This window comes from Mixophyes fleayi, chromosome 3 (assembly GCF_038048845.1).
Source record: "Mixophyes fleayi isolate aMixFle1 chromosome 3, aMixFle1.hap1, whole genome shotgun sequence".
Taxonomy (NCBI): Eukaryota; Metazoa; Chordata; class Amphibia; order Anura; family Limnodynastidae; genus Mixophyes; species Mixophyes fleayi.
The window spans coordinates 230515836-230530856 of record NC_134404.1 but is presented as its reverse complement, the minus strand read 5'-3'; the positions used below and the strand labels follow the sequence as shown (position 1 = coordinate 230530856).

Below are 15021 nucleotides of genomic sequence, written 5' to 3'. Positions count from 1 at the left end.
GCTAAAGTCTGGTCTGCTGAGGCTACCCAAGTTTTTGGTATACTTAAATCTCTCTTCTTCTCAGCACCCATCCTCCAACAACCTGATTGATCACGCCCCTTTGTACTAGAGGTGGATGCATCCTCCATTGGCACGGGAGCGGTGCTTTCACAACGAGATCCTTCTAGCAAACTCTGTCCTTGTGGATTCTTTTCCCGTCGCCTATTACCTGCTGAAAGGAATTATGGTATTGGCGACAAAGAGCTCCTAGCCAACAAATTGGCCCTTTCTGAATGGAGGCATATCCTGGAGGGAGCACAATTTCCTATAACCATCTATACCGATCACAAAAATTTGCTATACTTGCGTACAGCCCTCTGTCTGAATCCTCGGCAACCAAAATGGTCCTTATTCTTCTCCCGCTTCGATTTTAACATCATTTCCGTTCTGGATCTAAAAATATCAAGGCAGATGCCCTATCTCGCAACACACCTCAATAGAAGTTGTCCTGTGGGCAAAACCTTCATTTCTTCCTATCTTCCTACCAAACTCCTACGATGGGCTCATCGTTCCCTCTTCTCCAGCCATGCTGGCATTCGCAAGACCTGGGATTTGTTATCTCGAAACTGCTGGTGGCCTTCCTTACTTGATGATGTAAAGAAATTTGTTTCGACTTGTACTGAATGTGTTCAACACAAGACCACCCGAAGGAGACTTTATGAACATTTGCTCCTGTTACCAGTTCTTGAGTACCCTTGGTTGCAAATTTCCATGGATTTCATCACGGACCTTCCTCCTTTCAAATCTTGTACAGTGTTCTTAGTGGTCACGGATCGCTTCTCTAAAACTGCCCATTTTATGCCTCTCAGAGGCCTTCCATCCCCATCCCCCTCCTTAGCCCACATCTTTATTAAGGAGGTATTCCGCCTCCATGGTTGTCCTGAACACATTGCTTCCGACCGAGGATCCCAGTTCATATCCAAATTCTGGAGATCCTTTTGTAACAAATCTGGAATCAAACTCGATTTTTCCTCTGCATACCACCCCCAGTCCAATGGTCTGACGGAGAGAACTAATCAGGAGTTGGAAAAATTCTTAAGAATATTTGTTTTGGCTAATCAGGATAACTGGGTGGATCTTCACCCATGGGTGTTCGGTCACAATAATCATTTCCACTAAGCTATTTCTAACTCTCCCTTTTTTGTCCTTTATGGCTGTCACCGTAAGCTACCCACCTTCTCTCAAATATCACCTTCAGAGGTTTCAGCAGTATATTCATTATTTTGCAACTTCTCTCATGTCTAGGAACAAACTAAGATTATCTAAGGAATCTTACGATAAAAGGAGAAGAGCTGGCCCAAATTTGACTATCGGTGACAGGGTATGGCTATCCACTCAAAATATTCGTTTGAGAGTTCCCAGCAAGAAATTCGCTCCCAAGTTCATTGGGCCTTTTGCTATCTCTGAGGTCATTAATCCAGTAGCTTTTAGGTTAAGTCTGCCTCCCTCCCTGCATATTCCTGATGTTTTCCATGTTTCCTTACTGAAGCTGGTGGTCACCAACAAGTTTTCCACTCCTTCCAGAGCTCCCCCACCTAGTATTTCTATTTCAGCAATGACAATTAGCCAAACTCACTGTAAAATCTTATCAGAAATATCCAGTTTTACCCTACACTATGTAAGAGCCGAAATCAACTCAGCATCGGAATCAGCCCTCTAGAAGGGGAGGGGGGAAACGAAAAAGCGATTGGCCCCAGCTGCTACAGAGGACCGGCTCAATGTTGACTTGCACTGGGTCCCTCCCGGGACCTCTGGCTGGTTGGTACCAGGATAATGTTAATGCAGAGCATGCATTTGTGACACTACAAGTGCGAGCATACACTGACAGCCCATGAAATATATATATATATATATATATATATACACATTATAATGATTAAAATAATGACTAACTATTCTGTTATACACATAAAAATACACACAATTTGTGACTGGGTTATGAAATACAACACCATAACACAACCTGTGCATGAAAAATAGGAGATCATGAATTGACACAGTTGCCTGATCAATCTGTTTGTATTCTCTGTACAGCGCTGTGGAATTAGTGGCACTATATAAATAAATGATGATCATGATGATAGAAACACATGAAATTCAGAAAAGGTTTGTCATGCCTTCAGCACTGTTTACTACTGGTTATGTGCTCTAACATCATGTGCGCTCCACCTGGTGGTTTACATCAATATCCCATAACAAGGACAAACTTAATTTTACCAAACTGTGCTGTGAACTAGAAATGGTATTTGTATTATATTGTGTAATGATTTCATATTGTAATTCTATGCTCTATTGTCTGTTTTCTCAGTTTTACCATGCATATCCTACTACTTCAATAAATTCCCAATTCTTCAGATTTCTACGACTTGTTAGCTTAATGGACAGCAGGAAGGTTTAGCTGCATGTTAGGCTGCCCCCAGGTCACACATGTAGCAAGGACACAACAAGAATCATTGAAAACAAAAAACAAAATATTACTTTCACTTGTCGTATAGAGTATAGACCACTGGAAGGCAATAGGCAGCCCTCAACTGGGTCACTACCTGATCAACTGGTGCTCAATAATTTATGGGACATCAAGTGTCAATAAGTCATTGCTCTGGCAAATGAGATGGTTTACAATAGAAGCTATAGGTTTTCTGTCAATCAGGGAACCTCCAAAACAGATTCTGGAATCCCATTTGGGGTCTCAACACGGAGATTGTGCACCTTTGGATTAACCTATTTTTTATTTTTAAAATCTCTTTATTTGTAAAAGTTTGAAAGTAGCATAAAGTTAAAAAACATATATGGCATTGCACAATACATAAAAGTAAATTATACAGTCAAGGTACATATGATGCAAATAACACAAACTGGAGCAACATAATAGACCATCTGAGGGAGAAAATGCCAACCATTCCAGCGACCTGGTGTGAAAAGGAGCCACGGAAGGTCTCGCGGCCTGCACCTAAGCCATGAAGCTATTATATGGAAGGGGGTGAATGGAATATTAGGATGTGAACGTGCCAGAGGGGGGAAGGGGATAGGTGAATGGCTGTGGTAGGATAAAGAGTGCTTTTACAGGACTCTGGGCAGGGGTGTTGAATGGTGCGAATACCAAGTGTTCCAAATTTTGTGAAAAGATGCCACCTTGTTGTTTTGGAGACTGGTGATGTATTCCATTTGGGATATGAAACAAATACGGTTAAGTATCTCCTGGTGTGAGGATGGGGGGCTGCTTTTTTTCCAGTTACGGGCTATTTGAAAATTCGCTGCGCAGCCGATATGGAGAATTAATTTATCTGTGGCTCTGTCACAGATAGGTTAGAGGTGAGTCGGGTTAAGTGTGAGCCAGGTGACTTCTGCTATGAAAACTCTAACCGTTGTCCATAAGGAGTATAGCTTAGGACATCCCCACCATATGTGCATGAAATCACCTTGGTGTCCGCATTGCCTCAAACATGCGTCTGAAGTGGTGGGGAACATAGTGTATAGGCGTGTCGGGACCAGATACCACCTAGTGAGAACCATGTATGAGTTTTCTTTAATTACCACACTGATAGAACACTTACAAATTCGAGTGTGGATTGCTTCCCACTTTTCATCACTTATGGATTCTTGCAAGTTGGCTTCCCAGTCAGTTATGTATGGGTCCTATGAGGGGTTTTGTGGAGCCAGGACGGAGTGATAGAGAAGGGAGATAGCTCCTTTATAATTAGTGTTGTACATGCAGTTGCGTTCAAAAGGGAAGAGGTGTCCTGTGCGAGGGAACGGGAGGGATTATTGGATGAAATGTCGCATTTGGAGGTACCAAAAGAATTTTGAGTTAGGGATGTGTTGTCTTTCATGTATATCTGGTAAGGGAGAGCATAAGATTGTCTACAAACAGGGAGATTATATACTCAGAGGTCGCGGTGGTTATACCAGAGATAGATTTGTTGGAGTGGATGCGGCAAGCCAGAGGCTCAGTGACTAGGGCGAAGAGCAGGGAAAAAAGAGGACAGCCTTGTCTGGTACTGTTAGTTAAGATAAAAGAGGGGACGTCATGCCATTGGTTAGAACTGAAGCGGAGGGGTTACGTTAAAGAGCGTAGACACCCTCCAGAGGTTCAGTTTCATTGGCAGATTCCTGAAGGCTAAGAGCCATGTATTTCCAGCACACCCTATCAAGGGCCTTCTCCACGTCCAGGGCAAGCACAAGCGATGGGGTCTTGGTGGTCTTGATGAGATGCATCAGATCAATGACCCGTCGGGTATTGTCAAGTGCCTGCCTGGACAGGACGAAACCCACCTGATCCGGGTGAATAAGATCAGGAAGTAGTTGGTTTAGCCTGTTTGCAAGGGTCTTGGCAAAGATTTTGAGATTGGTGTTTAGTATTTTTACTTAGGACAATAGGACAATAGTTTGAGCAGATTGTGGGGTCTTTGCATGGTTTGGGAAACACAATGATGGTGGCCCTGGCAGTGTCTGGGTGGACGTGGTCCCCATCCAGGATTCGGTTGAACAGACTGCAAAGGTGCGGGATTAAGCTGGGGGCGAATGTTTTATTATAGGACATCGGGTCGCCATCAGGTCCTAGGGCTTTAGATGGCTTTTGGGACTTTATGGCTGTCTTGATCTCTGTCAGTTATGTCATCACTTGAGGGCTAAGGCATCCCAGGAAGTGAGTTTAGAGAGTCTACACTAGCTTTTATACGTACTGCTTTGTGTGCCTCCCAGACCAACAGGGGGGAAGAGTCTTCTTGAATGTTATTTACAAAAAAAATTGCCATTAAAAATAAATACCACTAAAACAGTGCTCTTGTGTGCTGAAAAAGTTCGCTGTAGAACGAAACGAGTCGCTATTGCTAGTGGAGCAAGGAGGTTGAATGTGGAAAATGGAGAAGCTGACTGTAGAGACCGGAGCAAATGACTATTATCGAAGTCCTGGTAATTAACTCTGACTATGATTTTGATCTTTTACTGAGCCTATTTCCATAAGGTGGCAACCTGAATAATTAACATCTATAAGAAGGGTTAATATTTCCATGCTGCACAAGGAACTCTGGCCCCAGTTTCTGGGTTACTAATTAAGCAGCTGCTAAACACTCTGTAGAACAGAGCCAGTTATACGGAGAAATACAGACTGATTGCTGCTGGCTGTGGATGTCAGTTTGAGATATCGTTGTATCCCAGGATTTGGGTAAATAAGTCTGATATTTATTCTTTATATGGAAGACTCTACTATTATTATTAGCTGGTGAATTATTATCTGAACATTTTCTTCCCCTTTTTTGCAACACACAAAATTACGCTGAGTTATTGACAAGCGAATGCTATGGTAAACAAGTATTACATAAAGTTGCAGCTGTTACTATTTTGTTTCTGAATATGGATTGTCTTTTATCGATTATATTAGGAATGTATTTCTAGTCCTGTCTGTTTTTTAGGTTTTAGATCCAGGAGGACGCTCCTGGTATCTTTTAGTTTTTATTATATATGTTTCATATGCGATGTCTTAGTGTTACTATTTACTGCCACATTTTTTCGCTTTTTTAGGTTTATTATTAAATTATTATTAAATTTAAATATTATATAGTTCTGCCTTCTTTGTTTGAATTTTTTATTGTTTATGAATAGAATTTAAAGCGTTGTTTTAGTGGTATTTACTGTTTTTGGCGAAAGGGATATATAGGCAATCCCTTATTTCTACAGCAGTCTTTATTCTGTTCGGAAATTCAATATCATTATATACACCAAGTATTCTGTGTATTATATATATATATATATTCATCATTTTTTTACATTGTCCATTTTGCGCCAGAGGAAGTTTTTGTTTTTTTGTCAAATAATCCGCCATTGCCTCTTTCACATGGGATCGAAATTGAGTTATGCGCAGGAAAGTTTCGTTAAATCACCACGAGGGGCGGCCCATTGAGCCATTTAGTTAACTAAACAGGGAAATGATCTTTGAATGGTCAGACCAGGGGTTTGTAATAATTTCACCATATGACCTTGTGGGGGCAGGAGTAAAAGATATAGTCCCATACCAACTAAGTGTGCGCCAACAGTCAAAAAGTCCCGATTCCATCATGTGTTTGAGGAGACACTTACTATGTGATTGAGAGAGGGAGTTGTCTGTGTAGTGGGATCTGTTGAGTCCTGGAGGAAGAGATATCAGCTTGAAGTTTTTGAAGTGTGCTTTTGTGGGACGTATTGAGCCCTTTGACATTAAGGGTGACCAGTTTCAGCGGCATGGTAAGGTGTTAGATATTATGCGGGCTCGGCTCTAAGTGGGGTAAAGGTATAGACGGGGCCCCTTGCACGGGGATGGGGGAGGGAATTACTTAGATTGGTAAGTACACAAAATATGCTTTGGGAGGAAAACGTGGGCACCTAGAAAGCAGGGGACCAGTAGGTCCACAGAGGTGCTATGTCCAGTGAGATAAGCCCTCAGGTCACACTACGATGGACTAGGGGGAGTGGGCTCTAACACACATGGCCCAGCGTTGAGGCCGACAAGAGTGTGGAGGAAAGTAAAATAAGTAGGCCTGTGTTCCCGGGTTGATTGAGGCATTAATGAAGATTGATCTCTATCGGGGAGATATAAAGTTGTGAAGGGCAGTTGATGAGTGAAGAGTAGAAGTAGGAAGAGGCCAAGGAGAGAGTAAGGAGGGAAAGTTGGATGGGGAGAAAGGGGTAGAGAGAAAAGTGAGGACAGGGGCAGGAAAATACAGTGTAGGGGGCGCAATGCAGTGGAAAAACCCAGCTCATCATGGGTTAACCTATTTTTTATGCTTCATGAAAACATCATGCTGCTGTTCTGATCTCATAATGGGGCTGTTTTAGCTTTGAATGTATGTCTGTTTTTTGTGTAAAATGTATTCTACACCGAGCACCAAAAATGCATATGCAGATTTGTTGCATTTTACATTTACAAATCCTTACAGCCGAAGAAGCAGAATAGTGCACGGAAATGGTGGACAAGTGTAGGCCGAGTATAGTAAGGGTGTGTTCAAGTAATGCAACTGAGGTAGACTTGGACGCAGAGGCATATACAACTATCAGGAGGAGTATCTCTTGAGGGTGCTGGAGAGCTGGTGCAACAAAACGCAATGATGATGAAAATCAACAGCACTATCTAACTGATTCTATTTGGCTGATTTCGTCTTCGCTCGTCCCAATGATAGTACTTAATTCATCACTTTAGCTGCTATATATGAAGTTATATTTACATGAAGTTGTGGCCGTCTACTCACATTACTTCACTGATAACTCCATTTGGAAAACGGCAGGAAAGTAGATTATCGTTTGATTTCTTAATAGAAAAACAACAGATGTTTATATTTAAATATACTTTACATAGTGACTTTTGCATTCATTAATAACGGTCTCCATACACTATTCTCTATTGTGTATTGTTAGAAGACGCGGCAGGTACTGCACTGCTCAGGACACAGCTTCTAGACCTTAGAATAAGCACAGCTGTGCAATTCTCAGAGCTATTTCATGCTATCCAGTTACTATGGCTACTGGTGGCTCTTGCCCTGGGCATCGCCATCTTTGAATGCTCAGTACTTGCAGTTGAGTGAGTGAGTTACAGGCAGGGCCTGACTAAGGGTTCAGCCTGTCATAGGCTAATACGCTTATCACCTTCCACACCAATTTAATATGCAGTAGGTAAAAAACAACTCGCCCCTTAATTTAAATTCAGCATACTTCACCCCCCTCCAATGTTTAAGTTCCCATGTTTTCGAAAGTCCGCTTTTTGAAAGGTTGATAGCAATCTTTGCCACTCATTTAACTTTCATTTTCATTTTTAGGTAACTCAGAACTATATAGCAGAACGGAGGCAGGAACAAGCGCTACTGAAGGTGAAGATGTGTAGGGGGCTGTCTCGTCTGCACCTGACACTGTCCTTGTCTCTCCTAAAGGCTGATCCTCGAGCGCTCACCCAAGGATGACTAATTGTCTTCAGCCTTTAGCATAGGAATAAATCAACCTTACTACATTTTTCTCCAATGTTTTCTTTTTGTTTTGGAGGGCAACTATTCTCTTCTATTTTAAAATGAATTTCAGTTTAGACCTCTCACTGTCCAAATTTAGCAAACGGGCACCCCAAAAAACGTTCGCACCCCCCCCCCCAAACAAACACTCTTGCAGGCTAGTCAGCCTATTGGATAATCAGGTTCTGGTCACAGGAATGAGACAGGTGTTTTAGTCAAGATCTATATATTTTGGTCTTACTGTCTCTTCAGTGCTAGTGGTAGTCTGACCTTCTGACACTAGGGGGTAAATGTATCATAATCCGGTTTGTACAAGTCGCCGGAAATCGGCGAGTTGACAGCTAAAATTTAAAGCGGCGCTGCCTTGTAAAGGCAGGTTTCCCTTTACAAGGCAGCGCCACTTTAAATTTTACCTGTCAACTCGTCGATTTCCGGCGACTTGTACAAACCAGAGTATGATACATTTACCCCTAGATCTCTTAGGGGTATATTTACTAAACTGTGGGTTTGAAAAAGTAGAGATGTTGCCTATAGCAACCAATCAGATTCTAGCTGTCATTTTGTTGAATGTACTAAATAAATGATAAAAAGAATCTGATTGGTTGCTATAGGTAACATCTCCACTTTTTCAACCCACAGTTTAGTAAATCTAGCCCTTAGCTTCTGTAAACCTTGTAACTTTTGTCTCCTGCTTGTTAACGAACTTTGCTTCGAAAATGGATTACCCATGACTGGGGCTGGCTGGGCCAGTCCCATGGTGGGCTACCTTGGGCTGGGTTCACTAGGCCACCTGCATTTTTTTCTTTTAAAATAGCCTGAGTTGAGTCATGCCACCCGGGCTAAAATTTGACATCCCTCACTTGACCCTTGATTTCTGCCTTCCTACGACTCTTGCTTTGGAAAATGGATTACATTTGTTTTCTTCCTATCAAACAGATTTTGTTTTGCTTTTCTTGCCTAGCATATGAGTTGAAATGTCCCTGTTTTTCTGTATTAACAAACTGCACAATAAAGCCCCTATATTCTGCACAGTAAACATTTACCATCTATTATTATATGGGCTTTAGAAGGATGCATTGTAGAGGGGAATTTAAAGTGCAAAAGAGTGTACTATTAGTAATAGTACACTCAGTAAACATGACGGGGACTAGAGACCCATGAAGACACTATCACACATAATCTTCATTGGCTTACTAGTAAATTCCAAAAGATTGCGTGCAGAGAAGTGTAGAATAGTCTGGGCCAGGGCCGGACTTGGACTAAAAATCAGCCCTGGCATTTGAAGCTGATGAAGAGTATATAAATAATCTATTATTTATGTTTGATTTTATAATTGAATTAGAAAGTGACTGTGCACATAAAAATCCTCCCCCCGCCTGGGTCTATGGCTTTTAAATACCAGATAATCAGGTTTTGGATCAGTTGGTCAGTAATTAGCATATGAAAGACTGTAGCCTGATTTGTGTGAAAGGTAGTCTCCACCCACAAGAAGGGGCATTTACACTTTACACAGAGGAAGAAAGGGTCTTTTCTGGGAGCTGCTGCTAGCCTGAGCAGACATGCAAACAGCTCCTAGGTGAACATGCAGGGAAGTGAGTAACCTCATGGTCTACAAAGGCCCTGACTAGTAGGAAGAATGGAGTTTTTGAATGGAATGAATGAAAGGTGAGTGTGAGCTGGAAAAATAAATGTTATAAATGTTGTAATGTGTTGTTGAATGAAAGATGGACTTTGAATCTCAACGCATATTTGTAGAGTACATGAGAATGAATGATCATTTATACAGATGGGCATATGTGTAGAGTATATTAGAATGAATGATCATTTATACAGATGGTAAATGTGATTGGAAGTGTTTTGGAGCTTGTGTTGGTTAAGCTTTGGTCATGGAAGCATTGGTGTTCTACATAGTCCTGTGTGGTTATGTGGTTGTAATGGAGTTTTGTATGGAAATAGTTTGCTTTATGCAGTTTAGTGTAAATGCATAGAAAGTGATGGATTATTCAGGAAGTGATCAGATTGTTAACTATAACTTTTTGTTAGACTGTTGGTTTAAAGGGAAAGTTTGTGGCTCTGAATCTCTGAGATAATGTGGTTGAAATACCATGTGTTAAAATGTGAGATGAATGGAGTGTGTCTGTGTGGTCTTTTCCCCCCTCCCCGGCACATACACAATGCATTCACATAGGTATAGCTTAAAACATACACACACACACACACACACACACCTTTAGACAATAGTTAGTCAAAAGTTACACAAACACACTTACTAATATATTTATATTACAGGCAATTAGTGTAATATATGGCACCAAAATCTATAATTTGTGTAAAATATTGTTACGCTGCTTACTGTTTTATAATATAATACACACTTTAAATTAAACTATATTTTGTGTGTAGTCTTTCTTGATACGAATATTGGTCCTGTGGATGTAAGGGAATATAAGAATTATATTTCTTGGGTTAAATCACAAGTAGCTTTGCGAAGAGTTGGTTGACGGTAATAGTCAAATATAACGGTATTAAATGGTCACCCAAACATTTGCCAGAATATTAAGGAGATTAAAACCCATCAAAGGAGGAAACCCTTCTACATTAGCGACCGAACAATCCTTTTACAGAAGCATACAGGTCAACCTCTGTTGATGAGCAGGAAAAAAACAAAACTGTGTGCAGCTGCGTAGCGGCGGCGCTGCCAAGGGCGTGGTTATATTATGTTGGGGGCGTGGTCAACATGGGGCATTGATACATACATTACAATAAAACATTACATTTATCAGGCCCTCCCCATCCACATGACGCCACCCCCCCACCCCAGAAACACATTACAACACCCCAGTCCACTGTACTTATCTATGTTTCTGATGCTGCTGATATCCATTAGCTCTTAGTCTCACAAGATTAATAAATCTCCTCATGATTTAGAGCTCCTCGGCTTGCTCTGCAGGCTGTGTCCTGTCTGGGACTGGGAACAACTATCAGATTCCTCCTGCTGACCAAAGCTGTATTAAGACTCAGGGGGCCCTAGGCACTTAAGACAGGGGGGCTCCTATGATGTAATATGGTTATTAGACACATTTTCAACAAATACACAGGCAATACTGTGAGCACTACTGTTAGGTGCACACAGTTCTGCCTTCACAAGCAGTACAGTGTGAAGTCATTGTCACCACTTGTGACTGTTGGTGTCCTCAGATCAGTTGCTGCTTGTCTGGATCCTGAAATGTTGGGAGCCCTATTTTGAAAAAAATGGGTACATGAAATTTAGAAAACTCCAACCAGCACTGCTGTTCAATCAATATAGCCCCCACGTTTTATACTTAGGCCTCACTCCAGCCCCAACATTAAAATAATAGTATTTCCATTTAATAAATAAAATTATTTCCCTCCCTACATATGGCCCAAGCAATAAATTAATAGTATTTACATTTCATAAATATACCTATTTCCTGCAACCATCACTGCCATTAAATTCATAGTCACATTTAATAAAGAGACCTCATTCTCCCCAAACTCACCCCCACATTCAATAGCCCCCAAACCACCCCATGTTAAATTAATAGATTCCACTATTACATTGCACCACCATTACCCCGCAAATATAATAGCACCCATTAATTAGCCACCATCTACTTCACACACACTACATTGCCCCTCTTCTCACTCTGCCATGCTGCTTTTGCCCCTCTTCATCACCCTGTGCCATGCTGCTCCCCCCCCTTTCTTCATCCCCCTGTGCCTTGTATCACTCCCCCCCTTCTTCATGCCCCTGTGACCTTTTATCTCTCTCCCCTTCTTCATACCCCGGTGCCTTGTATCTCTCCCCTCCCTTCTTCATCACCCTGTGCCTTGTATCTCCCCCCCACCTTTCTTCATCCCCCTGTGCCTCTCTGCATTCCTCCACTCTTTTTACTTACCTCTGTGTTGCCTTCTTTCATCTTTACTTTCTTTTCTTCTCTCTCCTCTCTTCTGTGCGCCGCTACTCGCTGAATGCCGGGTGCTATGTCGTCACGCCCGACATTCAAAGCAAACAGGAACGGAGAGGGACGCCGGCGCCGCGATCATGTGAGTATTTGTATACTCACATGATTGCGGCGCCGAAGCCTCCCGCCCCACTGCTGTGCAAATAAAAAAGAAAGGATTAAAAAAAAAAGTTTAAAAAAAAATTTCGAGAGTGAGGGCAGAAGGCTCCGGCGCCACGATCATGTGAGTATACAAATACTCACATGAATGCTGCGCAGGGTACTGGACCAGCCCATACAGCCATCAGCCCTTCTGGCAAATGCCAGAAGTGCCAGATAGCCAGTCCAGCCCTGGTCTGAGCCTCTGCTATTCGCACTTCACTTCATGAGTCACAGACGCTTTCCCCTAGAACAGCAAAGGAAAAATATGTGTCAGAATTGCTGTAAGCTCCTTTTATAAGGCTATGTGACATTTGTAAACATTTGCTACTTGGCTTCTTTACATTACATGTGCCCTGATTGGCCAGATTTTACAACGGGCAGTATTTATTTTGTAAGTTTTTGATAAGTGGATGATGATTAGTGAATACATAAAAAAAATGTTAAATCTAATAAATTCATCCAAATTTCCCACTAGGTTCTATCCAGAGTTGGCACTGTCGTGGGCATTGGGTAAATACAACCTAAATTACTGACTAGGCCCTCCACATACACATGCCTCTCTATTTCACAGTTGTCAACATTTATAAATAAATTTCCAGGGATAATTTGATATCAGGTGCATTAACCTACATCATGTACTGTACCAACTAGACAGACTTTCCATTTACTATAACCCCTATAAAGTATTTTTTGCCGTTTAAATGTTACTCTCCAATAAATATTAATTTATGGAGCCCAGAGAAACAGAATAGATAGGAAGAATTACATCTGGTAAAGAGGAGTTTCCTGTAAATTAGGGTTAGTTTGCACCTATGCCAATGTCTTCCACTCCATTATTTTTCATTTGAAAAATTTTTGGTTGGTGAATATTGAGTAGCAAAAAATAGTTTTAACAATTAGCATCTAATCATTTCTGTACAGTCTCTTGAATAGAGCTGTCATAGGTAAGCCCCATAAGTGCCTATATAGTGATTACAGGTCTTGACCTCCTGCTTGCAGCCAGGCTGTTTTGTTTTATACCAGAATCCACTTTTTTGCCCTGTCACAGGTATCATCATCAGCTATTTATATAGTGCCACTAAGTCCGCCGTACTGTACAGAGAACTCACTCTCATTAGTCCCTGCCCCATTGAAGATTACAGTATAAATCCCCTAACACACACACACACACACACACACACACACCGAGAGAGACTAAGGTCAATTTAATAGCAGCCAATTAACCTACTAGTATGTTTTTGGAGTGTGGGAGTAAAATGGAGCACCCGGAGGGAACCCACACAAACACATGGAGAACATACAAACTCCACACAGATATGGCGTGCTCATGGGATGGAGGGCTGCATGACATATGCACTTTAAACATATCACTTTAAATTACTCTTGCCATGTTTTCATTGAAAAAATTACCAATTCACTAATCTGTTTTGTAGATAACATTTATTATTCATTATAAAACAGACATTCAATGTGCTTACTTTGCAAGATTCTCAACATCTTCAATTGTTTCTGGTAAGGAAATACCCATTGTCTCAGGTAGCAGCATTACTAGGCCACCACAAATAAGGCCAAGTATTCCTAAAAAGAAATAAAAGTTAGCTCTTGAGTAAACATTACAAAGCTTTTGATGTATACGATGTATTCATAAAGGAACGAAAACCCAAAAATTCAAATTCTACCATGTTAACAATATTGACTAAATGGATTCCGATCCTAAAAATGAGGTCAGTTTTTTAGTCTGGTCTATTATATAGCCATGAGACTGAAGCTTGAGTGGCTCTAACTATTATTTTGGCTGTTTTCACAATACACAACTAGACGTATCTCTATAAGCCTCAGCTCAATCACATTTAAGTATTCCTGTCACTGCAGAGGACAGTTCTGCTTTGTGACAGCAGTAGTGTGCATTTATTTTTACTCAATTGAAATTGATAAAAATTTCCGGCAAGAAAGTAAAAGGAGCATGTGCATAATGTGAGTTCACAGATAAACTTGTCAGTGAGCAGAAATGTAATCCATCTTGAGCACCAGGTAATAGTATAAAGATAAATTAACAGTTTTATTTATGTCCATGAAAAGTTACTTACAGATACAAAATATTTGTCACAAAAACATAAAAAACAGAATTAAATGAAGATCCCTCTGCAGTATCCCTAGTTAAACAATGTTGTGCTGCAGGGGGCACAAAAATAAAATGTGTGGACATAATTAGAGTTGGGAGAGAGAGCTTTCTAGCTCAACTCTAAATAGCAGTGTTCAAATAAAACTGTCCAATATTGGTGTGCAACGTGAAAAAGCAGGCAGTATTTTCCCTGCATACAAAGAAAAAAAAACAACTCTGCTTTTCCACCCCATGGATTGCAAAATTGTTTGTACACGTGCAAATATGCACCATTCGCTGCTATATTATCATTTGTATTGACTTGTGTCAGGCGCCATCCCCGCTGAGCCTTGTCAGCCGGGGAACGGACGCCCTCCTTCCTTTCGGCCGCAGCGGTCTGTTGCTAGGCAACAGATGCGCTGCGCTTCCGCTGCAGAGTCCTGTCGGGCGCATGCGCCCTGTCTCGTCCCGTTGCTCAGCAACGGGACGCTATCTGCCCTGCTGGATCCCCACCTCCCGGCGCCTCCAATCATCAGCTAGTCTCATCTATTTAAACCTGGCTCTGGCGCCATTAGGGTGCCAGAGTAACAGGTATATCCTAGTATCCTGGCTCCTGCTTCCTTGTCCCTCATTGTGCCTATATTCTGCTCTCTGTGTGACCCGGCTTGGTGACCATCCTACTGTCTGTGACCCATCTGGTACTTCGACCTCGGCTTGCTGACCATTCTCCCGGATTCTCCCTGGTACCGTACATTCCTGATTGGCTTTGACCCGGACTGTCTGACCC

General features: G+C 41.6%; 1 protein-coding gene across 1 annotated transcript in view; it reads right to left on the bottom strand.

Moving 5' to 3' along the window:
- SLC22A3 (solute carrier family 22 member 3) overlaps positions 1-15021 on the bottom strand; it is a 201946-nt gene that overhangs the window by 11430 nt on the left and 175495 nt on the right. The window contains exon 10 of the mRNA XM_075203271.1: positions 13612-13711. Within this exon, the coding sequence (XP_075059372.1) occupies positions 13612-13711 (100 nt within the window). The remainder of the gene's footprint in view (positions 1-13611; positions 13712-15021) is intronic.